At 36.7% G+C, this 24,472-nt stretch overlaps 6 protein-coding genes across 6 annotated transcripts; 2 read left to right on the forward strand and 4 right to left on the reverse strand. All coding sequences in view use genetic code 12, as the record gives it.

The window, feature by feature from the left end:
* Positions 1 to 7,688: 7,688 nt before the first annotated feature.
* Positions 7,689 to 8,000, reverse strand: BUR6 (negative cofactor 2 transcription regulator complex subunit BUR6; the record flags this gene model as incomplete). The annotated part of the gene is made up of 1 exon (XM_064996386.1): positions 7,689 to 8,000. The coding sequence occupies one exon, from the start codon at positions 7,998 to 8,000 to the stop codon at positions 7,689 to 7,691; it is 312 nt and encodes a 103-aa protein (XP_064852458.1).
* A 1,629-nt stretch (positions 8,001 to 9,629) lies between these two features.
* Positions 9,630 to 11,903, forward strand: DASC09_027840 (putative phosphotransferase; the record flags this gene model as incomplete). Its single annotated transcript, XM_064996387.1, has 1 exon — positions 9,630 to 11,903. One exon carries the CDS (start codon positions 9,630 to 9,632, stop codon positions 11,901 to 11,903), a length of 2,274 nt encoding a protein of 757 aa, XP_064852459.1.
* Positions 11,904 to 12,635: 732 nt separating this feature from the next.
* Positions 12,636 to 16,400, reverse strand: MSH6 (mismatch repair ATPase MSH6; the record flags this gene model as incomplete). The annotated part of the gene is made up of 1 exon (XM_064996388.1): positions 12,636 to 16,400. The coding sequence occupies one exon, from the start codon at positions 16,398 to 16,400 to the stop codon at positions 12,636 to 12,638; it is 3,765 nt and encodes a 1,254-aa protein (XP_064852460.1).
* A 717-nt stretch (positions 16,401 to 17,117) lies between these two features.
* RAD10 (DNA repair protein RAD10) lies at positions 17,118 to 18,344 on the forward strand (the record flags this gene model as incomplete). Its single annotated transcript, XM_064996389.1, has 1 exon — positions 17,118 to 18,344. The coding sequence occupies one exon, from the start codon at positions 17,118 to 17,120 to the stop codon at positions 18,342 to 18,344; it is 1,227 nt and encodes a 408-aa protein (XP_064852461.1).
* Positions 18,345 to 18,554: 210 nt separating this feature from the next.
* Positions 18,555 to 20,319, reverse strand: DASC09_027870 (uncharacterized protein; the record flags this gene model as incomplete). The annotated part of the gene is made up of 2 exons (XM_064996390.1): positions 18,555 to 19,967; positions 20,233 to 20,319. 2 exons carry the CDS (start codon positions 20,317 to 20,319, stop codon positions 18,555 to 18,557), a joined length of 1,500 nt encoding a protein of 499 aa, XP_064852462.1.
* A 703-nt stretch (positions 20,320 to 21,022) lies between these two features.
* DASC09_027880 (Pal1 family protein) lies at positions 21,023 to 23,598 on the reverse strand (the record flags this gene model as incomplete). Its single annotated transcript, XM_064996391.1, has 2 exons — positions 21,023 to 22,358; positions 23,306 to 23,598. The coding sequence occupies 2 exons, from the start codon at positions 23,596 to 23,598 to the stop codon at positions 21,023 to 21,025; spliced, it is 1,629 nt and encodes a 542-aa protein (XP_064852463.1).
* Positions 23,599 to 24,472: the final 874 nt, after the last annotated feature.

The raw sequence follows: 24,472 nt of genomic DNA on the forward strand, positions 1-24,472 counted from the left end.
CATGAGCCCCATATCTTTTTTTTTTTTTACTGATTTTTTTCAATTGGCAACCGTGTGGGTTTTTGGGAAGACCTATTACCGCCTCAAAGGCGCTGAACAGTTCTTCCTTGGGCAAGGTGTACGGTATACGTATATGAAGAGCGCGCCCAATTTTTGATTATGGTACTAATATAAAAAAATGAAAATAATAACAAACTCCTTCCTCGGAAAATGTGAATTATGATATCCAAAAAGAAAGTTATTAAATTGGTTGTCTCGAATCCCCGTTTTGGAAGAGATCAAGAAACATTATGATGGGTTTTCCCAAATCAATTAGGAGCTCACCAAAAAAATGTTACATTTTGATAGAGTTTTCACCCTTTTTTGAAATTTTTCTTCTCTTTATTCTGATTCTTTCGCTGCTTTTGTTCTTTCCAATCCCCAATATGGACAGATTCTAGAATCAGTTCAGTCGTTCTACGCTGCACAATTATAAACTGACCCAAAACTGTACCGTTTTCATGGAACCTTTTTTTTTTTCATCGTAATTTCTGTGTCCTCCTCTCTTTTAGACTCCTTTCTGAGACCTGTTTTATTTAGCTCACTGTAATAAGAATCTGTTCTTCTACGAGCGTGATTAACTTTTTTTTATATATACAGAAGGCCACGAAATTGATTTGTCCCAAGTTTCCGTATCGAAATGGGAAAAGTAATTATCAAAGTGATCTCAATTAGTATCTACTTCAAGCAATAAATTCATTAGAGTTTTGTTTATCATTCCCAAAATCAGTTTTCAGTATATTTACAAGGGGGGAGGGGATAATGTTATTAATTGTAATCTTTTGAAGAGGCTGAAAATACGCGCCCAATATCATAAAGCAGATGTCTGATTCTCACGCATTTCCTTTTTCAAAAAACAAGTAAACAAATATTTAAGGAGGGCAGCAAAGGTGACAATTCTTTCTCTTAAATCATTTGCAAATATTGAACACCCACTAATGAAAAGAAAAAGGAAAATAAAAAAATAAGGAAGAGGTTCGTATTGGAAAAATATTAAACTTTCATCGGCGTTTGTTAGAGTCGACTAACGCATCCCAATGCGAGATGATGCACATCGGTGATGCGTGGACGTTAAAATTTTGTAATTATTGGAAGAAGCACCTAACGCAGTATGGCGAGAGATTTCAATTCGTAGACGGAAACTTGTCCTGTTATTCCTCAGCTTCGTCATTTGGTGGCTTGTGAATTTGTACATTCACCGCCAAATATTGTCGAAGTAACAACTTTGATTGTTTTACTTTCGACTGGATCGTGTTGCTCTCTCGGAATATTCCTCAGATATCATTATCTGCTAATTTATTTTTATAATCACCCGTGTTTTGGGGAGAATTCTATGTTTTTGTTTGAGTATTCCCTCGGTTCTTAGTTTGTCCTTTCGTATTCTATTGAACTTTCTCTCCCATTGCCCTTTCTGGTAATGTACAAATTTGCTAGTATATACGAACGCAGTCAATTCTCCGTAATCTTTCTTACAGGATATTTCAACATATTATTTCCCGTAGCTATTCTTTACTTCAAACATTAACTCATTAATTATATTGGGCTATTTATTAGTATGTTCCTTTCAATTAAAAAGTGATCCTGAACATACAAACATTCTGTGCATTCTCCGATTGAGCTTCAAGCTAGTGTCTCAAATGTCAAATATGTCAGCTCTACACTTGTCATAAAACCTCAACAATTTCCATTGTCTGGGGCCCGACTAATTTACTTGTAAATCACGCCGATTAAACAAAATTATTCTGTTTTATCCATACTATTTCTTTGTCTTTTAGTATTTCTATCAGATATAAAATTTCTTTTGTCTATTGTATGTTTGCATCAAAAATAAACATTAAAAAAAAGAAGGTAGCGCCCCGTCTAATGCACGTCATGGAATATCAATATCAGTGCACAAGTTTCCAGCTGCAGGGATATATAATCCGCTAAGCCCTGAGGAAATCAATTAATTGTGTGATTTGAGGTCGTGAATTGTATTGTGGCTTTGTATATACACATATATACGCTATTGTAGCGTCTATATGTTCGGTGAGATCATCGCTTAGATTCGATGCTTGTCCTGTGAACGAAGAGTCTCTGTAAACGAGGATCGTCAAAATAACATAGAAAAGCAAGGAAATGAAGTTTCGTATTCCTGTAAACGAGACGAGATATATAAAAAAATTATAGTCATCCTACTTTTTGTATATTCTTTGTGTATACACGCCTTTTGTAGGCCCCGTAATGATTTATACCTAATGTACAATCAATGTCTAAGGAGGTCATCTTTTGCAATAATTTCGTTTAGCTATCTTTCTGAAAATACTGAATCAACAACAAGTTGGTGCAGCGATAGAATCATTCTCATAGAATTATATTTGTGAAAGCAATGCATCATATATGGAAAAAGAAAAATAAGGAGTTGTTTTATCAGTTTGAGATGTAATCTGATTCATACGGATATCATAGTACAAAACACCCTGTTACACGAAATGAATCCACACAACGTAAGGAGAATAAATATCATGTATTGAGAGTATAAGAGTTAGTAATTAAGATAATAAATATCATGTATTGATAGTATAAAAGTTAGTAATTAAGATAATTAACATCAAGTAAAGTGGTCTTTGCTGTGAAATATCAAAATCCTCTGCAAAAATGTTTTTCAGTAAAAAAAAAAAAAAAAGTAAGCCTTCAAAATTATCGAGAGATACAATGTAATTAGCTTATTAAAATCATTTTCTATTTTTTTCCTTTTTTTTTTATCCCATAATTATTATCTTCTGTAAAATTAAAAGATGAGAAAATGTATTTAGAAATCCAAGGAGATTCAGTGAGAAATCAATGAGAATTATTCTTGGAGAAAATGTACTTATAATGCTCAATCCTCACAGTATTAATGACCGGTAATCTACTGACTACTACTGTGATTATTACAACAATGTGAATTTTTATTCATCAATAGATAGTAGCAATTGTTTCAATGATAACCCCATTTGGTTTGGATTTCTGTGTAAACTGAAAGCAATAAGTTGAATAATCTTTCGTAACCAGTATAAGTTACAATCTTATCGCGATAAAATCAGCACTTTAAGACATCACTCTAATCCCAAGTAATGAACTTTTTTTTTTTAACTGGAACAATGTTCCATAGTCGCCACAATATAGTAATTCTGCTTCGTTCCTTATAATACAACATTATTTTATGATATTTTTTTTTCACAATGACTCTCACTGCTTCTCGCTTCTTTCCATCTACCATTGAATATGGCTGAGTCCAAAGGTATCAACAAGTACAAAATATTAAGCTCATCATATTTTCTCTTTCTAGATATTATTTTGCTAGTGTAATCTTCTCAAAAATACCTTATGGTCGTTAGTTATTTCTCAAATATCTGAACAACGATTTGAACGATGGGGGTTTCTATCCGTACCCAAGCTACGAAGATTTGGAAAGAAACTAGGGATTTCTTGGTTTTCTTATCATTATATATAATTCAAAATCAATCTTGCACATTGTGTACTATCCATCATTCTTTCAACAGATGGGAAAAATATTTTAATAGTGAGTATAAAGTGCATGCTGGTGGATCCATCCTTGTATGTGAGAATTTCTTTCCGCACGTAATATTTTTCTTGATTTAATATTTACCAGATTCTCCATATTGGCCCTGGAACGTTTTTCCTTATTCCTTTGGAACAATATTTCAAAATTAATACTTAAACCATATATAGTGATATCAAACAATCTTCTCTCTCATTATATTTGAATGAATTGTATATTAACGAGTCACAGAGGTTCTAAATAGCATGTAAGCCGGGCTTGTGGGCCAGCCAGTATGTAAAAATAATTATTAGTAATAAAAAATGTAATTTACTTCTCTATGATATTCATTTTGTAAAGACTAGTCACATCACCGGTTAAAAACTTGTTAATCAAATTATCAAAGAAAAAAGATACAATATGATTGTATAATTAAGACTTGCTAGACTGATTTGTCTTAGATAGTTAATTCAGGGCGAGGGAGTAGTTGATATGTTTAATGATAATGGTATAGCAAGTTCAAGTAGAATAAAATAAAAAGTAATACCAAATAAAACCAGACCAATTGATCAAATAATAATCACCAAAAAAATCAAGTTGGAATCCTATTTCTTCCTCACAATCCTCTTATTAGTGAGAGATAATATGAGATGCTGTGATGAAAAAAAAATAGCAACTCTTGAAAAAGGCGAGTCTAATGATCACAGAGTATTCTTTGTTCCTCATTACTGATTATTAGTGAGAGGTAATAACTAGCTTCCGGGGCTCAAATGTCCAAAACATTTTAAAGTGTAATTATCATCTCTGAATAAGAAAAACTCTGAAAAAAACAGAGTAGTAATAATACAGTAATAGAATTCCTCTATTATTACTTAGAAATTCTATAAGCTTCAAAATTATAGCAGAATGGGTGAAATATAAAAAATAATGAATTTTTGTATACCAGTTTCGCGGGTCTATGAAATGAAAATTCAAAAATATTTGCTCACACAAATTTGTAATGTTATATTATGGGATCATGGTTAGGTTGTGTCCTGGTTACCATCGGTATGGTACCATACGGAACCCATGATCGGCATTACCTCATCGAGGTATTACCTTATCAAGGTATCACCTTATGTTCCACCCCTTATCTTTTAGTCCTTTATTCCGGGAAGGGGTCCAACACCCCATTATTAGTTTTAATCATTTTATTTATATAAGGATTCAACATTCCTTTAGTTTAGACCTTTATTTAGTTTAGGAAGGACAAGTCTCTTTGGATATAAAATACTGCCTGTAATCTCCACTTTTTTTTTTTTTAAAGACAAAATTCAATATATTAATTAATTATATAACTATATATCTCATAAACTACTTAATGTAGTTTGAAAATTAAAGTGTTAAGGGAAAACCATTAATGGTGAAAAACCCTATTATTGAGAAAAAATGTTTTTATGCGTTTTTAAGGTTTTTAATTGTTGTTTTTTTTTTTGATTTTATTTTTTTTTTTTTTTGATTTTATTTTCTTGTTTTTCCCCACCTATTTTTTCTTCTCCGCTTAAAAGATATTGCTTTCAAGCAAGAAGATCATTGAATCAACGGCCATATGACAATTGAAATGCCTTTTGGATTTCAATCTTGATAATTTTCGTTGGAAACCTAGATATCTATCGATCATTCTGGTTTCGTTCATGTTGGTGGCAGGGGTAATGATTGTTTGCCAGGTTAATGGGATATTCAAGTCAGTTTTTTTCCAAAGTTTCTGGGCCAATGGACATTCAATAAGATGGTGCTTCATGATTTCAAATTGGATTTCCTTTGGGGCATATTGGGGTTCATCATATCTGGTTAATTTTTTGCTGCAATAGTCACAATGATTATTTACGTAATTGTGATTTTCAATGCCCAAATGAAAGATGTGAATATTTTGATATTTCCCCGGGAAATGTTGGTTGAATTTTTTGAGGTTATGCCAAAAGTTATCAACTTGTTTCTGATTCACCCCAGTAATATCCATGAGTGTTTTTGACATCTTGTCCACATCTTGTTTTTCCCGTTGTTTTTTACTTCCTTTAGTATGGTCAAAATCCTTAATTCTAATTGGAATGTGTTGTTGATATTTTTCAGGAATCCCTTTTTCAATTGAATTTTTCAAATCTTCAATTCCAATCTTCATTGGCTTCAACCTGATTGTACGTTTCTTTATACCAAGAACTTTTCTGAAATCCCAGTACGCTGTCCTTTCAGCATCTGAGAATGTGCTGCTATTCATAACTTCCAAGGTTTTTTTTTTTTTTTTTTTTTTTAAAGTCCCTATATTTAACTACTAAGAGCTATATAGGTCATCGCACTTTTTATGTACGGTTATTATGATCAATTATGCGCAGCTATGGCGACTTTTTGGTGTCCGTTTTCTCCCAATATTTTTGGTAACAGTTTGGGTTTGAAAATGCAATGTTTTTGACTTGTAGCAACCTGTTTTTTTTTTTTTTAAAGTTCAATATATTAATTAATTATATAACTATATATCTCATAAACTACCTAATGTAGTTTGAAAATTATTAAGTGTTAAGACCTGGTGGTTAATGCCGCGAGCGGGGTTCGAACACGCGACCCTTTCTTAGTCTATGGTTCTGCCCACTACGCCACCCAGCGCAGGTTATGAGCACGTGTCTCGTCGCCTATAACCAATAGCTCAAACCACACTACAATATAATTGTTACACTCTGCTTCTTGTCGATGATTGTTCTCGACCAAGAAGATTCAAATTAGGTGATCACAAAGATGATCCTTCTCTTAAACTAAATAAAGGTGAAAACAAGAGGAATGTTGAATCCTTAAATAAATAAAATGATTGAAACTAATAATGGGGTGTTGGACCCGTTCTGGGAATAAAAGGCTAAACATAAGGCGATACGACAAGGATAAGAGATAAGCGGTGGGACATAAGGTGATACCTCGATGAGGTAATGCCGATCATGGGTTCCGTATGGTACCATACCGATTTTTTTTTTTTTTTTTAAAGACAAAATTCAATATATTAATTAATTATATAACTATATATCTCATAAACTATCTAATGTAGTTTGAAAATTAAAGTGTTAAGGGAAAACCATTAATGGTGAAAAACCCTATTATTGAGAAAAAATGTTTTTATGCGTTTTTAAGGTTTTTAATTGTTGTTTTTTTTTTGATTTTATTTTTTTTTTTGATTTTATTTTCTTGTTTTTCCCCACCTATTTTTTCTTCTCCGCTTAAAAGATATTGCTTTCAAGCAAGAAGATCATTGAATCAACGGCCATATGACAATTGAAATGCCTTTTGGATTTCAATCTTGATAATTTTCGTTGGAAACCTAGATATCTATCGATCATTCTGGTTTCGTTCATGTTGGTGGCAGGGGTAATGATTGTTTGCCAGGTTAATGGGATATTCAATGTTTTTTGATTCCAGAATCTAGTGTGCCCTTGCACACTGATTGTAACATGTAAAATATAAGGCACGGTGGCCGAGTGGTTAAGGCGAAAGATTAGAAATCTTTTGGGCTCTGCCCGCGCAGGTTCGAGTCCTGCCCGTGTCGTTATTAATCTGTTTTTAATTTTTTTTGCTAAATTTGGACAGCAATTACGAACCGAGATGGCTTGCTCATCATCATTTGGTTAGAATAATTAATGTTTTTTTTTTTTTTTAGTTCATAGCTTAAAAGAAAATGCATTCATCAATTATCATAACCAATCCATATATATAAACAAAAATCTATACTTGAATCAACAACTAATGTTGAACAAAACAAAATATGATAAAACAGCATTATAATAGAAGTGTAAGAAAGAATTAAATGTTTCGAATTTTCAGTAAAAGGAAATATACATGAAGTTAAATAAAAAAGAGTATTAGTAAAACAGGATATAAAAAAAAGAGAAGGTAATCACAAAAACTCAACCAGTAGTAATGTACAACTTTATAGAAACCCGAACCCATTTAATAATAAATGCAAAGAGAAGAAGAAGAACAAGAGGAAGAAAAACAAAAAAAAAAGGAGACGCAATTAAATCTGATAAAATTGAATTCAGTTATCACCACTGTTTGGAACAACAACCAGGGTATGAAATGAAATATGCAACAATTGCTTTTTTTTTTTAGATCAATGAGGATCAACACCTGTATACTTTTCCATCAACTCTACTAGGAAATCGAATTTTTCATTAGTTTCCACAGCAGACTTGACATGTTGGGCACCGATTCTTCTGGACCCGGCTTTTCTTGCCTCTTCACATGACTTCTCGATGAGGGAGCACATGAAGATTTCGAGGGCTTTACCCACCACTACTGGGGTTGCTTGGGCCACTTTCCCAATGTCTTCATCACTTTGCATCAACTTCTTGATACGGGCAGCAGGGAAGTGTGTTTTGATCAATTCGTATTTTGGAGCGGTATTATCTGTGGGATCTGACATTTTATGTGTGTGGGGGATGTTCGGATGTTTTGATGAAAAGATCTGGGACTCTGTTTGGTGTTGGGATGGATAATGGAAGAATAAAGAAAATTCGAGATTTATTCGGGGGGAATTGCAGGGCTTATATACAGACCCCTGCGGGCATCTTGTGGCAGCAACGGTTTGCAGAGGGCGGCCAATCACAGGACAGCGTTGGAAAGAATTTTACCGCCTCAGCAAAGCAAAGAAGCACCTTCCGCTTCTCAAGCTAAAGGGCTTTGTTGTTGACATGTTACAAATAGTGGTAATATTACAAAGAATTATTAAAACTACAAATAAACAAGTGATTACAAATAATAGTAATAAAAGTAGAAATGTTTGTGTTCTTGGAGACATCGGGAACATCGCTAGAAAATTATAGGTAAACACAAATTGGTTCCCTAAGCTCCCGGTGTACTATGATGCACTTTGACTTTGTAGAAGTCTCTTTCGTCTGGAACAACTGGGGCTACCAAAAGAAATAGATTATCACCAGAGGCAATAATATTCCTCCCAACAGTCAGTACTGCTTTAAAACGGGCTTCAGAACGAAGTCACAAAGATAAAGATGTTTGACCGTGAAGGGTCATGCCAGTACCGCCATTGCTTGTTCATAATTGGAATATGTATATATATATATATAAATATTACGAAAGATATGACAATGGTTAAATGAGTATATTGACTATATCATTTAAGGGTTTTTGGAAACAAAGATATCAATGGATTATATAATGAGGAAGAAAAAGAATCGGAAGAAATCTGGTTGAAGAGAAAGAGAAAAAAAATATATTTCCTAAGAGCGTGAAAAATAACATTACCCGGTGAAACATCATTAGAAAGAAGACGGGTAATGTGTTTAACGCTTCTCTCCTCTTGCACATAAATTATATGACAATATTTAAAGGATTCTGTATAATAACAATAATAATTATCATCATGGTATACCCCTTTATTTAAAGATAATTCAATTGTTAATCTCCAGTAATCTTCTGTAATTTTTGCTTCTTTCACACCCAACAGACCATCAGGTGATGATCGGACTCTTAACACAGGGAACAACACACAGAGCAGCACACAAACGTCATAGCTATTGCTGACATGCCCCACACAATACTAAAAAAAAATTTGACGGGTCTTTTATGGGGATCTAGAATTTTCGTTTTATTTTCCACTCTTATTCTTATACCATTAGCAAACACATACAGACAAAAAACATGCAATAACAATATTTTATTACATTCCTATCATCGTTTTAATTGACCGCAATCAATTAATAGTAATATAATAATAAATAATATCTTGTCATTATTATCTCAGTTGTACGCCATTTCTATAACCACGTGACAAGGACATCGCAGCATTTATGATGGGACTCTTTTCAAGTTGAGGATCCCCATCTTTCTTCTTAATTGTTTATTTGTAGCTTTCTTTTTTTCTTCCCATTCTTTCATATTTTAAAGACGAGAAATATATATCCTACCCAGCCTTTTCTTTGATATATTCAGTCTCTTGCTGTCAATTGAGTTTTTCTTTTCTTTTCTTTTTTTTTTTTAACAGTTATTGCCATTCATCAAAGGTTAAAACATATATCAATTATCAATTGCCCACATGTCTCGCTACAATAACTCCCATTCAAGCTTAAATCGCATTGCCTCTAACCTCTCCAATGTTGATTTGCAATACTTCATTGGTGTTGATGTTGGTAGTGGGTCTGCCAGAGCCGCTATTTGTTCTTCTGCCGGTAATATCCTTTCGCTTGCTGAAAGACCGATTATTCGCCAGGAATTGAAACCAGACTACATCACCCAATCGACGACCGAGATCTGGGATGCAGTGTGCTTCACTGTTAAAACCGTGATTCGTGACTCAGGGGTCGATCCTAGTCTCATTTACGGTATTGGGTTCGACGCCACTTGCTCGTTGGTGGTGATTGATGGCACTACCGATGAGCCACTTGCTGTGGGGCCGGACTTTGAGAATGATAATCAAAACATCATTATGTGGATGGACCATAGGGCTCTTGAAGAGACTGCGGAAATCAACAAGTCTGGATACTTTGGATTGAAGTACGTGGGTGGGCAAATGAGCGTGGAGATGGAAATCCCAAAAATCAAGTGGTTGAGAAATAACATGCCCCCAAAGAAATTCAAAAACTCGTTGTTCTTTGATTTACCAGATTACTTGGTTTACAGAGCCACCTCGGTGCACCATAGAAGTTATTGTTCTACGGTTTGTAAACAAGGGTTGGTGCCCCCAGGAGTCGATGGTCAAACCTCCGGTTGGTCAAAAGAGTTTTTTGAAGCTGTTGATTTGCCAGAATTAGTGGCAGATGATTTCAGAAAACTCGGGGGGTCTCCTGGAAACACTGGGAAATGGTTCAGTGCTGGTGAATCCGTGGGTCCATTAAGTACTAAAGCTGCCGAAGAATTGGGATTGACCACCAATTGTTATGTTGGTTCCGGGGTCATTGATTGCTATTCCGGTTGGGTGGGGACCATTGCTGGTAAAACCGATGTGGCGATCCCAGAATTGGATAAACAAGACCAAGAATTCACTGGTATTGACAAGGCTTTTGGGAGATTGGCTGCGGTTGCCGGGACTTCCACTTGTCACTGTGTGATGTCCAAAGATGCGGTTTTCGTACCAGGGGTCTGGGGTCCTTATAGAGATATTATGGCTCCAGGGTATTGGTTGGCAGAAGGTGGCCAATCCTGCACTGGTGCCTTATTGGCCCATGTGTTATCTACCCACCCAGCGTACGGTGAATTATCCCAAAAGGCTGACGCATCGAATATTTCCAAGTTTGATTACTTAAACTCAGTGCTTGAAAGATTGAAAGTTGAAAGAAAAGAACGTTCTGTGGTCAGCCTCGCCAAGCATTTGTTCCTTTATGGGGATTTTCACGGTAACAGATCGCCAATTGCCGATCCTACCATGAGAGCCAGCATCATTGGACAATCTTTAGATACTTCATTGGAGGATTTGGCAATCATGTATTTGGGAGCGTGTGAATTCATTGCCCAACAAACCCGACAAATTGTCGAAGCCATGGAGACCGCGGGGCATAAAATCTCTACGATTTTCATGTCTGGTGGCCAATGTCGTAATGGGTTATTAATGCGTCTTTTGGCCGATTGTGTTGGTAAACCAGTGGTGATTCCTCGTTATATTGACGCTGCGGTGGTATTTGGATCGGCAATTTTAGGGGCCGTCGCCGCCGAGTCAGTGCCTCGATCATTGAAGAGAAGCAATTCCATCAGTTTCTTGAAATCCGGCCCATCATTTATCAATCACCACCACAAACCTCTCAGTGATTTGCCATCTCCTTATACCGTCCCTACCGCCACCGCCTCCTCAGCCAATATCGCATCTTTGGCCTCGGTTTCGTATACCACACCTACTCCTGAAGGATATCCTTTCCCGGTGATGACTCCAATGGATGAGAAGAATGAGTTTGATCTCATCCCACATGGTGATAGCCAAGCAATTGAGGATGATGATGATGATGATGATGATGAAGAAGATGGGGCGGCGATTCAATTTGGTGCCCAAAACAAGAATTTCGAAAAAGTGTTCAATGATAGATTGAAATTAGGCCATACTGGTTCATCTCCCGTTCAACATAGCGTGTCTGGGGCGATTATCACTAAGTCCAGAGCGTCGTCGATTGGGAAAACTGCCGAGAAACCTGGGGATAAATTATGGCTCGTGATGGAGAAAATGTCGGGGCCTGGGAAAGTGGTGAGTCCATCTCCGAATAACGATCCAGATAGAATATTATTGGCTGCTAAATACAAGATTTTCTTGGATATGCTCAATAAACAAAGAGAGTATCGGGCTTTAGTGGACGGGGTGGAGGCAATGTTGTGTGTTAAGCCATGATGTTTCTTTGTCCTCACTCTCTTGGTTAGAGATTTCCCAATAGGAGGATTATTCTACTTACATCATCATCTATCTACATTGGAAAAAAAAAAAGAAGAGATGAAGAGAAGAAATAAGCTTCAATTTTTTTTTTCTCTCTCTCTCATTCTTTTATTTGTTCTTGTGTGGTGTGTTCTTTTGTTGTATTTTTTTATTGCTTCCACTTTCTTGGCTAGCCAGTGGTTGGTCGCTAAACTTTATTTTTGCTTATGGTAATGTTTTCGTATATATAAATTCTCATTTTAATAATATACACACGCGTCTTTTGGTTTTTGCAACCTTCAGCTTCTACATCAATTCTCTAAATTGGGAACTTTCTTCACTAGGGGACAATAATAGTCTTATGAGTGGAAAAAAAAAGGCCAAACAGTACGTAACATAATCCCAAGCAGTGAGAATAACAGTGGAGAATAATTTTCATTCTTGATTCCTGATGAAAAATAATTTACTTTTATTCTTGTGATAAATCAAACTTTTTTTTATTTTTTATTTTTGATCTAGTAAACTTTGAAAATCTAGTATAATATAAAATACACGCAATATTAGCAAATAAAACCAACACAATAGTAAATGGCAATAACAAGCAGAGAAAATAGTAAATGTCAAAATGTAAAAGCAAGAAAGAAAACCCTAGAAAATGAAGAAAGCAAGAAAGAAAAGAGAGAACATAGAAAAGAAAAAACAGCAACACCTCTAAAGCCCATCAACCATCGAAAGAATATTTTGTAATACTGTTTCCTTCACTGGACCATCATAAATTCTACTACCTTCACCAATGCAACCCGAATTATTACTAAGACCACCCCTAATCAACCAAGCAATATCACTTTGTAAACCTAATGGAATCCCGCTTTCCGATAAATTGGCAAGTTCGTTGTTTTTCTTCATTCTTGAAGTATGCTCCAATTCATTGGCAGCGATTTCCGCTTTATCAATAATCTCTGATTGAATACCACACATCGAGGCAACGTTCATACCAAATGAGCCTGCAGCAGCACCGTCTTCCAATTTATACAAAAACGTAACGTTTCTAGAATTCTCATTAGCCAAAATCGCCATACGCAAAGCTCTGACAGCTGGATGACTCCTGAACGGGATACCCAAACTACCGTAATGGGTGGCAAAGAAGCCAATCGACTGGATATGGGTGGCAATATGATACAACACCGCTTCAGCAATGGCATAACCATCAGAAGACGAACCACCTCTTCCTAATTCATCCAACACTAACAATGATCTAGGGGTGGCAGATTCAAGAATTCTTTTCGTTTCTGACAATTCCACAAAGAAGGTAGATTTTCCTTGAATCAAATTGTCGTTTGCCCCCAACCTGGTCATGATTCTATCAATTGGGGTCAATGTCGCCGAGGTGGCTGGAACATAACAACCAAGCTGAGCCAATATCACAGCAATACAAGTCATTCTTAACACAGTGGACTTACCAGCAGCATTAGCCCCAGTTAACAAACCTAAACGAGCGTTTTCACCTCCCAATTGCACGTCATTTGGGATGAATTCTTTGGTACCACTAACCCCTCCACCAACAAAACATGGATGTCTTAATTCTTCGAAATTCACTTGACCACGGGTGGAATCAATGAAACTTGGTCTGCAAGATGGCTGACCAAGAGATTCGGAGGTCAATGCCAAACTTATAATACTGTCCACGTTAGCAATGGCCTTGACAGTGTTCATCCATAACAAATAGTTCTTATCAAATCTCGCATACAATTTAGACTTCAAGTTTTCCACGATCAGCTTGTGTCTTTCTCTTGCTTCCATCAATTCCTGAACAATTTCTTTGACTTCTGGAGACCAATACCTTTTATTTTTCGAGGTAGATCCCATGATAACCCAATCTTTAGGAATTTTTTTAAGCGCCTTGTTTGGCACTTCGATCAAATAAATTTCTTTCCCTGAATCCTTGAAACATATTTCTTGGGATTTATACTCTCTCTTGTATTGCCTGAGCAATGTGTTCAATTGCTTTTCCATGTCTTGTTGAATGCTATTGGATTCATCAAATTCTTTTTCAACTCCAGGTTCAGGAATCAACAAATCTTCAGTAATCGCCTTGCTATGATCAAAAGAATTCTCCCATTCTTCAATAGCGGAATTCAATTCACTTGGAATACTTTGGAAGAATTTAGATAAGACCCCTGGCAAAGTATCAATTGATCCATATTCCCCAACGAGTTCTAAATTCAATTTTTTGATGTTATTAAAACTTTCAATGACTTTGGCGAAATCTTTCACTTTCAAATTACCAGCATGAATTCTTGACAATAAACGTTCGAGATCTGGTAACGATCTCAATCTACTAGACAAAATCTCCAACAAGTTACCGTCATTCAATAAACCATCCACGGCATCTAGTCTTTCATTGATGGCATCGACCTTTAACAATGGATGACAAACCCAAGACTTGAGCATTCTTTTCCCAAATGGGGTGATCGCACGATTGATCAATTTGAATAATGTGCCTTTATCGCTACCATCGAATTGATTAGTGAAAACTTCGAGGTTTTGTAAAGTTTGACCGTCAAGAATCAAAGTGGAGATAGATTTATAAATGTCGTATTTTTCGATATTACCAATAGAAATCAATTCCCGGTCCAAATTCAAGGATTTCAAGTACCATAGCAAGCCACCAAACGCAGAGAATCCAATTGGTTTATTCTCAGAGTATTCTACCAAAATCTTTGGCCAATGAGATCTATCATCCAAATCTTTTGCTTCAAAATATTTGCCTTTGCAAAGCTCTTCCAAAGTGATATCTTCGTCCCAAAATTCGGTTTCTGGTTTCAAAGAATTCCACAAAGAGTTTGTAGCGCAGTTGAATTTGATAATCTTTTGTGCCAATGAAGTCAAATTGCTCTTTTCAACAACAACTTCTTTTGGTTTGATTTGATTGACAAAGGTTTCTAAATTAGTGCATTCCGAATCATCATTGAATTCCAATAATCTAATAGCACCTACAGCAGTATCGATGATGGCCACTCCAAAAATGTTGGAACCATCAGTATTAGTATTTTGTTTGACTGCCATACAATAAGTAGCCATTTCGTTGTTCAACATTCCTTCTTGGGTTAGGGTACCACCGGTCAATACACAAGAAAGTTTTCTTTCAATGATCTTGGTTTCTTTTTTACCACTAACACGATCGTTCATTTGTTTGGCTAAAAGGGTTTCCTTTTGATCGACTTTGGCGACTTTGAAGCCTTTGCTGATGAATTCAGAAGCCCAGTAGTCAAAGGACATTTCTGGAATCCCGGCAAGTTGCATGTTGGCTCTACCAGTGCCTGCCAATTTTAAATCAAATAACGAGTGTCCCAACAATGCGTCTTTCTCATATAATTCGTAAAACTTCCCCTTTTTGAAGAACACCACGCTATCCCACATCTTAGATTTAATGGTCCAATATTGAGTTTCAAACGGAGTGAATTTCTCCCAGGCTTTTGAAGGAATATACAAAGTTCTTTGGTCGTATTCTGGGTCGGATTCCAATCTTCTTTCGGCGTCTCTAATAGTGACCAACCATTGATATCTTTCCTCATTTTGTTTCTTGAAACTTTTTTCAGGAGATTTCAGTTTAGTTGGTTGACGAGGTGCTGGTTTTGAAGCACTATAATTCGAAGAAGCTCTAAATTTGTCAGCCAATTTAGGTTTCTGTGACTGGGATTTTGTGGAAACTCTCTTTGGGCCATCCTCGGCAACAAATGTATCATTCTCATCCTCACTGGCGGATCTACTCTTTTTATCATGCTCATCCAAAAGTTCGTCTAATACCATTGCTTCATCATCTTCATCCATAACAATATCTCCACCATTCAATTCGTCGACAGCAGTGATACTGGCTGATTCTACTTCGAGATCATCATCGAAATCATTGTCTTCACCACCACTAGGAACAAATTCGTCTTCGGAATCGGAATCCACCACTTTAGCTTGCTTTCTCTTTTTTGATCTGAAGTTAATTTCCTCTTCCTCTTCATCATCATCGCTCAATTCAGAGTAATTGACTTTACGACGGGCTGTAGGATGGTTTCTGGACAAAGGGCTGGACGCTAGTCCTTCTTGATCATCGTCACTTTTTTCTTGGCTAGAGCTAACTGGGGTTTCCAAATGACTTTCCAATTCCTCGATGCCGTTGATTGATTTCGCAACGATGCTTTCTTTCTTAAGAGATGGCTGTGGTTGTTTTGTCACATTTTTCTTTCCGATGGTTGACGAAAGCGAAGTATCAGCGGTATTTTTCGCGTCAAGGTTCTTGGTGGACGAGTTTGGGGGCGAGGCAACAGCAGCAGAAGCACTTGTCGTCAGGCTCTTATTAGCAGGTTTCTTCTTGGCGAAGAAGTTGAAGATAGACGCCTGTTTTCTCTTGTCAGAGGAATCTGTAAACGCCTTCTTGTTGTTGGTCTTTGGTTTGACCGGCGTGGTAGCGGCAATCTCAGACATGGTTGAATATTTCTTTTATCTCTATGATGAGTTATGGAAAGAGAGAAGAAAAGAGTAAATAAAGCAGAGGTCAATTGCAAGTTATAATATATATAAGTAGTGAAAGTAATTGTAGAAGAAGAAGAAGAAGAAGAAGAAGAAGAAGAAGAAGAAGTACGCGTGGGTATTTTTACCAAAAAAGTTTCGCGTCTTTTTTTTTTTTTTCTGATGCGCGTCTGGTTTTATTTGATGGGATTTATTTATTATTTGATTTTACAGGATTTATTGATACCAACGGATAGAATCATGTTACAGTGTAATTATTATAGCTTGTAGTTTTTACCTCTTATCGACAAGCACCGTGAATGAATATCACCAGAAGGTTGGACTTTATAACATTGTGATACCAATGGTGTTCATGATTACTTTGTACTGTAAGCACTTGATATTATATGACTATTGTGGCCGCTACAGCACTACGCGTTTGTTTTAATCTATGGTTTTTGAAATACGGGAGTATTTCTGTGACACAATAGCAATGACAATTATTTAATATAACCCATTCTGCTTAATAATATAGGCACTTTATCACCCAAGATATTCCGGGTGGAAGAAGCCGCTCTCTCATCACATGACCAAAGTGCGACCATTTTTTTGAGACGATGAGATGAGATGAGATGACAATTATTTCATCGTCGTTGTACTTCTATCACGACTGTTTTATCGCATCTAATAATCATGTCAGAAAACAACAGCAATGACAAACCAAAGGCCACCAACACCACATCGTTCGCCAGTATATTGGCAGGGGTTCAAAAGCTACGGCAATCAGCAGATAAGATTCAGATCACAAGGAACCAGGCACCTCCAGCATCATCATCACCATCTACCACCACTACTATCCCAACGCAACTAAATCATACCCAGAAAGAAAAACCTTTGAGAGCTCCTCCTCCTCCTCACAATGTTGTTGATAGCTCCACGATAAGTTATTCACGGGACAACAACAATATCAACAACAACAAGGCCCTGCAAAACTACCCTGAAGGAATTCCGAAATCAACATCATTCACAAAAACTTCGATATACAAATCGCAATACGCCAGGGATCGCCATATTAAATTTAAGGATGTTGTATCCAAGATTGCCGTGAACCCCTCACAAAAGGGCAATCCATTGCTTCAATCACTTAAAAACATTCCTTACGAGTTCACCTCGATTGTCAAGACCGATTACTTGATAAACAATAGCATCTCCGTGATTTTTCTTTCGTTAAAGTATCACAAATTACGGCCAGATTACATTTATGAAAGACTAAAGAAAATCGGAACCTCTTCGCTAGTTGATAATAATAATAATAATAATAATAATAAAGGCCAGAAAACTACTAGGAATGATTCACAATTAAGAGTGCTATTATTGGTGCTAGATGCCGACAATAACTATTGGGATTCGTTACAAGAATTGACAAGACTTTGTGTTTTCAATAACTTCACGCTATTGGCTGCGTGGAACTATGAAGAAGCCGGGGAATATATTTCGTTACTCAAAAGTTTGGATTCCACCCCAACTTATAAAGTCCAAGGCAATGTCACTAAGGATAAATTCGATATTATCAAAGGGATCCAAAAAGAAGATTATTATTCGAGATTATTGGATACATTGACCTCTGTCAGATCAATCAATAAAACCGATGTTAGTAAAGTTGCTAGTAGTGGCAAATTCAGGAATTTCAAAGACTTGGTCAACGATGATGGAGAACAATTGGAATTGATTGAAGGGTTTGGGAATGTAAAAATTAAACGGTTCAAAAACGCAATCAACGAACCGTTCTTGTACAATAAAGATTACGATTCTGACGAAAAGATATCGGAATGGAAGGAAAAATGTAAAAAAATTAGACTTGAAAGAGAGCAGAAGAAGTTGGACAATCAAGAAAAGGAAACGATAGAAGAAATAAAATAAAGGATCAAAAAACAACAAAAAGAACAACAAAACCGGCCTACAGTTTGTTACTAACATTAACATAATAAAAAAAAGAGACTTTATATTATTTTCTTTATTTTTTTTTATTTTTTTATTTTTTTTTTTTCCTGTAATATAATCTTAGTTTCCAAAAAATGATACCCTCAGTGCCTAATGTAATAATTGAGACATATATTTTTTTTCATTCACTCATTTCCACCAGCTGTTTGGCTTACCATCATGAATAACCCCTTGCAAACCGGTTTGTTTTGGAATGTAGTTGACTCTGTGGTAGGAGTTAATGTTCTTTCTCAAAACAATTTGGTAACAAGTGGCAGAACCTTGTCTGGAAATGATGGTGGAAGAAGCCAAGAAGAATTCCCAAATTCTGAACCATCTGATCCCGTACTTGTTGACGACCTTGTCCTTGTTACCCATCCAGTTTCTGTACCATTTCCACAAAGTAGCAGAGTAGTGGACCCCGATGTTATCAATGGAAACGACTTCGAAACCGTTGGCTTCCAACTTACCGACGTAGAAGTCCAATGGAGTGGAAGCGTCAGCACCTGGGAAAATGTACTTGTTCATGAACAAACCCCAGATCAAATCTTCGAATTGCCAGTACTTTCTCAACCCAGCGTATTGCAAGAAGAAAATACCATCGTCGGCCAACATATCGTTAACTTGTTGCAAGAAGGACCCGAGTTTTCTAACCCCAACGTGTTCGGACATTTCCAAACAAGTGATCTTGTCGTACCCACCTTCTGGAATTGGAGTGTCTCTGTAATCGGAACAAAGGATTCTCGATTGATCTGGAGAAACCCCGTATTTGGCCAAAGTGGCATTACCGTACTTGGTTTGGTTCTTACCTAAAGTGATACCGGTGACGTGGGCCCCTCTGGTGTAAGAAGCATAAGTGGCCAAAGTACCCCAACCACAACCCAAATCCAACATCTTTTCGCCTTTTTGCAAATCAATCTTGTCACAAACAACCTTCAACTTGTTGTCTTGCAATTCTTCCAAAGTTTCTTCTCTGGTGATGTCAGAAATCACCCCGGAAGTATAAATCATTCTTGGACCCAAGAACCAGGTGTAGAAATCATCACCTCTGTCATAATGGTCTCTGACTTGTTCTTCATCTTGAGATCTGGTGTGCATGATAACTTCTGGAATCATTCCCAACAAGAAGAATCTGAACAAAGAAACGGTGAATTGGAAAGTACACCAGTCGTGTCTGTATTCCAAAATATCCAAACAATCACCGTTGAAGCTGACCTTGTTTTCAAAGTACAATTCGTGGAAAGTTTCCCAAGGGATCTTGGAACCGTGGTATTTGGCGGCCAATTTTTCATCGTGGAAAGTCAAGTAGTGTTCAATTGGTTTACCTGGCAACTTGACCTTTTCATTGATTCTTGGAGAGAAAGTCGAAACGATGGTCCAGTACCCTGTGAGGATTGGGAAGAAGAACAAAACGGTGAAGAATAACCAGGTCTTGAACCCCCCGCCCAATTTTCTGGTGATGTACCATGGAACGGCGGCGATAGTACCAAAGACAAGAAGGTTAGAGAAACTCTTGGAACCTGGACCATCGGCTGGCAATGGAGCATTCTTAATTGATGGGGACTAAAAGAATTGTCAATATTAATGATTATTCAAAAGAAAAAGAAAAACAGATTGAAAGTCCCAGGGACCAGGAAATCAACTGGAAGAAAGAACACAGAAATTATAGATTCTGAGAGTGAATCTACGAATGATCCAGAGAAATCGATAGATTCAAGAATCGATTGTGCATATTCACGAAAATCTTCTTTGATTTGAATAAAAATTGATTCTTTTCACTCTGGCCAAATCATTTCTTCGTGGTGGTGGCGGTGGCATGATAACATACATTGGTGGTGAGAATCCCACATTCCTTGGAAGGTGGAGGCTGGATAGGGGCCTCTGGGGTCTTGATGAATTCGAATTGATCAGACATCTCTGAAAAACTCAACAATGGTGTATAATAAGGAAAGAGGAGCCAGATACAACAACAGAGAAGAAAGAAAAAGAACTACGAATTTTTTCACCGGGGCGAAAGTGGAAAAAAAAAAAAAAAAACTGCTGCTGCTGCTGCTGCTGCCATAAAATGAACAGCTGGTAACTTTTTGCCTAAACGAGGCACGTGGCTTTTTCTTTTTTCCCTCCTCCTCTTCATTTTGGGAGACTTTTCAGATCAGGTCAACAACTACTATTTTACATTTGTTAAACTAAAGATACAACAAATAAGACAATTCAATTATAATGATAATAAAACATATAGAAAAAACAAAAACACAAAACAAAAAATCACCTAAATTACATAAGATAAAAGTTTTTCTTGCTTCAAAAAAATAACAAAAAAGTAACAATCAATAAGAAAACACCTGTATCGAGATCAACGCTAAAGCAATTTTAATCAGAGAGAATCCTCCCATTTCTTTTTCTTTCTTTCTTTTTTCTTTCTTCTGTCCATTCCATGGCTTCAACGTTCTTTTAATTGAAATTTCCTAAATTCATGGTAAACGTAGATCAGAAATCTCAATTTGTATCAGCGATTGAGAAAAACCACATATAAATGCCATGCACAAGCATAACTGACGATTAAAGGAGAACCCAAAAGACAACCAAATAATAAAAAAGAACAAAAAAAAAAAAAAAAATCATTCACGTTGGGTTCTAGAACGGCTAACTTTCAAACTTTTTACTCTATTCAACAACGAAGTCTTTTCACCACCATCAAATTTCACAACATCATCTTCACTCTTGCGTCTGTGCAGTTGCTGAGCATAAATGTCTGCTGACCCCCCATTATTACCAGTTGCCCCATTCAAAAGTCTTCTACTCAAAGATTTCTTTCTACCCAATGCCGATTGATCAAACTTGATTTCCTCTTGTAATGCCTGCTTGGACGCTGGTGCACCTTCCAAGAACGTAGACGAGCCTAATCCCAAAGTGGTTTCTCCATGGACTGGTAGATCCTTCATCTTAGCATCAAACGCCACAAGTGACCCATTGTCATGGAATTTTAGCTTGCCAGAAGCAACTTTGGTTTGATACAAGCTGTCTCCCTCATCTGGGGTTTTTCCTAACACCGTGTCAATGGTTTGCTCCTTGGTGTTGTTTGGTCCTAAACCTTTAATAGAGGAATTTGGCCCATCTACCGGGAAGGCCATAACTGGAGCAACCTTGTTATTCTTGTTACGATGTGGGTTACACGCATCAAAGGGACCATCATGATGGAACGCCCCTCCAAATAACCCAGTAACGTCCAATCTGTCAATAGTATCAACACCAGCAGCCTTCTTGTCCTTGGCACGCTTACCACTGCCAGATTTGGATTTGCTGCTACTACCTTCCTTTGATTTATGATGTCTGTGACGATGTCTTTGACGTCTTTCACGCTCTCTTTCTTTTTCTCTTTCGCGCTCTTTTCTCTTTTGCCTTTCTGTTTCTGTTTCACTTTCGCTATCAAAACTGTATGAACCTTCATCATCTTTACTTTCAGTCTTAGCGGCTCTTCTCTTATCCTCTTCTTCTTCACGTCTTCTTCTTTCTCTTTTTTCTTCTTCACGTCTTCTTCTTTCACGTTCTCTTCTTTTGGCTTCTTCTCTTTCCTTTTCACGTCTTCTAGCTTCTTCTCTTTCCCTTTCGCGTCTTCTAGCTTCTTCACGTTCTCTTCTTTCGTCATCGGCTGAGGGGTCAAGAGATCTGGAATTACCACTTCTGGAAACACCCCTAGTAGAAGATTTTCTTGGAGCTTCTCTTTCATCTTCAGATACTTCACTGCCTGACTCACTGGAATACGAATCAGATTCAGAATATGAGTGTCTTCTATGGTGGCGGGAACCAGAGCGAGATTTGGAGCCGGAAGAGTATTTTGTTGACGAAGGTGTAGATCTAGATACGTGTGTTTTTCTAGAACTGGAAGAGCCATCTAATGTAACAGCATCAGAAAATGGATTCTTAGAACGAGGGCGTGGAGGTGGAACAGCCATACTAAACGTGTTAGTTGTTAATCAAATATAAGATGGAAAAAAAAAAAAAGGAAATGATCAATTTTTTTTCTTCTGTTGCTATTTGTTTGGGGAAAGAGTCTAGCGATTCCAAAAGCTTGGTATAGAAATATAAGATCCGATGTCTCACAATTGCTGTTGTCAAGAAGGTAAATCGTCAGATGAAACAGAACACAATTCACCTGAAGGAATTTTTATACTAATAAAAAAAAACAAATGGCCAATCGATTCAGAAAAAAACAAATAAGTAAATAAATAATAAATTAGCAATGTTAAGAATTGGACATGAAGTGAGATGAAAAGGAAAAATTTCTTGTTTCATATAGTAGTACCATGGAGGAGGGGCTGTAATTCTCGAGCAACACATTAATGTGAAGGGCGGAGCAACGCTAGCGTCCAAGCATCAGTACATGTGGCCGGAATTTTTTTCTTTTTTTGTGTTGTTCAAGTAGGCCATCTCTTCTCATACCATAGATCTGATTGACACATAACAAATGGATAAACAAATATCAAATATTTCAGAGATGATATTTCCTATTATCCTTTATATTGTTTGACCTCTTGTAAGAAAAAAAAAAAACAGGGATATTTGGTGCAGATCATCGAAAACGCCCGGGGCTTTAACAAAAAAGAAAAAATTGAAACCAGATTTTGATTAAATGATAATGGTGATGATGATGATAATAATAAGGAGAAGAAATCTCGGATCAAGGTACCTTGAAAGATAACAAAAACCAATCAACAGACGATTACCCCCTTCCCCTTCGAATAATCATGACGTAAGACATCAACAACTTGTAATTGTAATTGCTAACGCTCACGAATCAAACCTCTTATCTCACAAAACAAAGCAACAATAACAAGGGGAAAAAAAGTGAAATGAAAAATCAATAAACAAAAAGCAAATTAAAAAAAAAAGACAATACATACCCATTTCTTGAACCCAGTTGCAGACTTTTTCTGCCATTTGCTGAACTGCCTTCTTTTCTTGTTCTAGAACGCTCATAGCCATCGGAGTAAGCATCGCTACCCTCGTCATCGGAATAATGCTTTGTGCGGTAACTTTTAGGACTTTCTTCATCAGAAAAGAAGGCGTTGTACTTGTTTTTATTTTGAGACATTGTGCTGCTTTGATAATGGTGATTGGAACGTGAATCGCTAGTAGTATTAACCAAACTTCCGGTTGAACGACTATAGTTTGAATGTTTACTATAAGTTGCCATAATATTTTGCAAGCAGTTTTCCTTTGTTTTTCCCCTAGTCTATTATCTTTTTTTTCTTATTTTACTTTATTTCCTTGGATTTCAATTTCTGGCAGGAATAGAATGAGGGTAGGTACTTGAATAATTTATAAACATATATATATATATATATGTATATATATAAATTATATTACCTGATAGGACCCAGTAAATGATAATAATTGATCAAGAACGATAGCAAGATGGCAAAGTTCACAACAAACAAGGAGGGAGAAGGGAAAAATAAAAATAAAAAAAAAAAAAGACAGAAAACGTAACAAACAAAGAAAGAAAGAAAGAAAAAAAAAAAAAAAGTGATGCGCGCACTCCCAGCACACGCCACCCACCGCCCGACTGCCAAAAATAGATGGCCTTTTATACAAACAAACACTCACAAAAAGCAACAACAGCGTAACCACTACATTGTTATTATGGATGGCATAGTGTTACTATTCTTATTGTTATTCGTCATCATCATCATCTTATTATTATTATTACGGGTGGCTATAGTACATTGTGGAGGCTATATTATTATACAGTACAGTGTTTCTTTGCTACGATCCATCATTCGCTTCCTCGTGCTTGCTTTTTATTTTAGCCCCCCTCGCCAGACATTTTTTAGTAGGAATGGACAACGCCCACCCAAACTATGTGTGGTTAATTAATTAGCTTATTATCGGTGACGCATCACTGCCCCCGCGATACGACCACTACTATTATTAGCAGATGGCCCTCATTGATAACTGGACGACTTTTGACACTTTCAGTGCTGCCCATCTAGACCACCACAAACACAAAAACAAACACAAACAACAACAAACAACAAACAACAAACACGGTTGTTATCTGTCTATAC

This window comes from Saccharomycopsis crataegensis (genome assembly GCF_037102585.1).
Source record: "Saccharomycopsis crataegensis DNA, jcf7180000000077, whole genome shotgun sequence".
NCBI classification, from domain to species: domain Eukaryota; kingdom Fungi; phylum Ascomycota; class Saccharomycetes; order Ascoideales; family Saccharomycopsidaceae; genus Saccharomycopsis; species Saccharomycopsis crataegensis.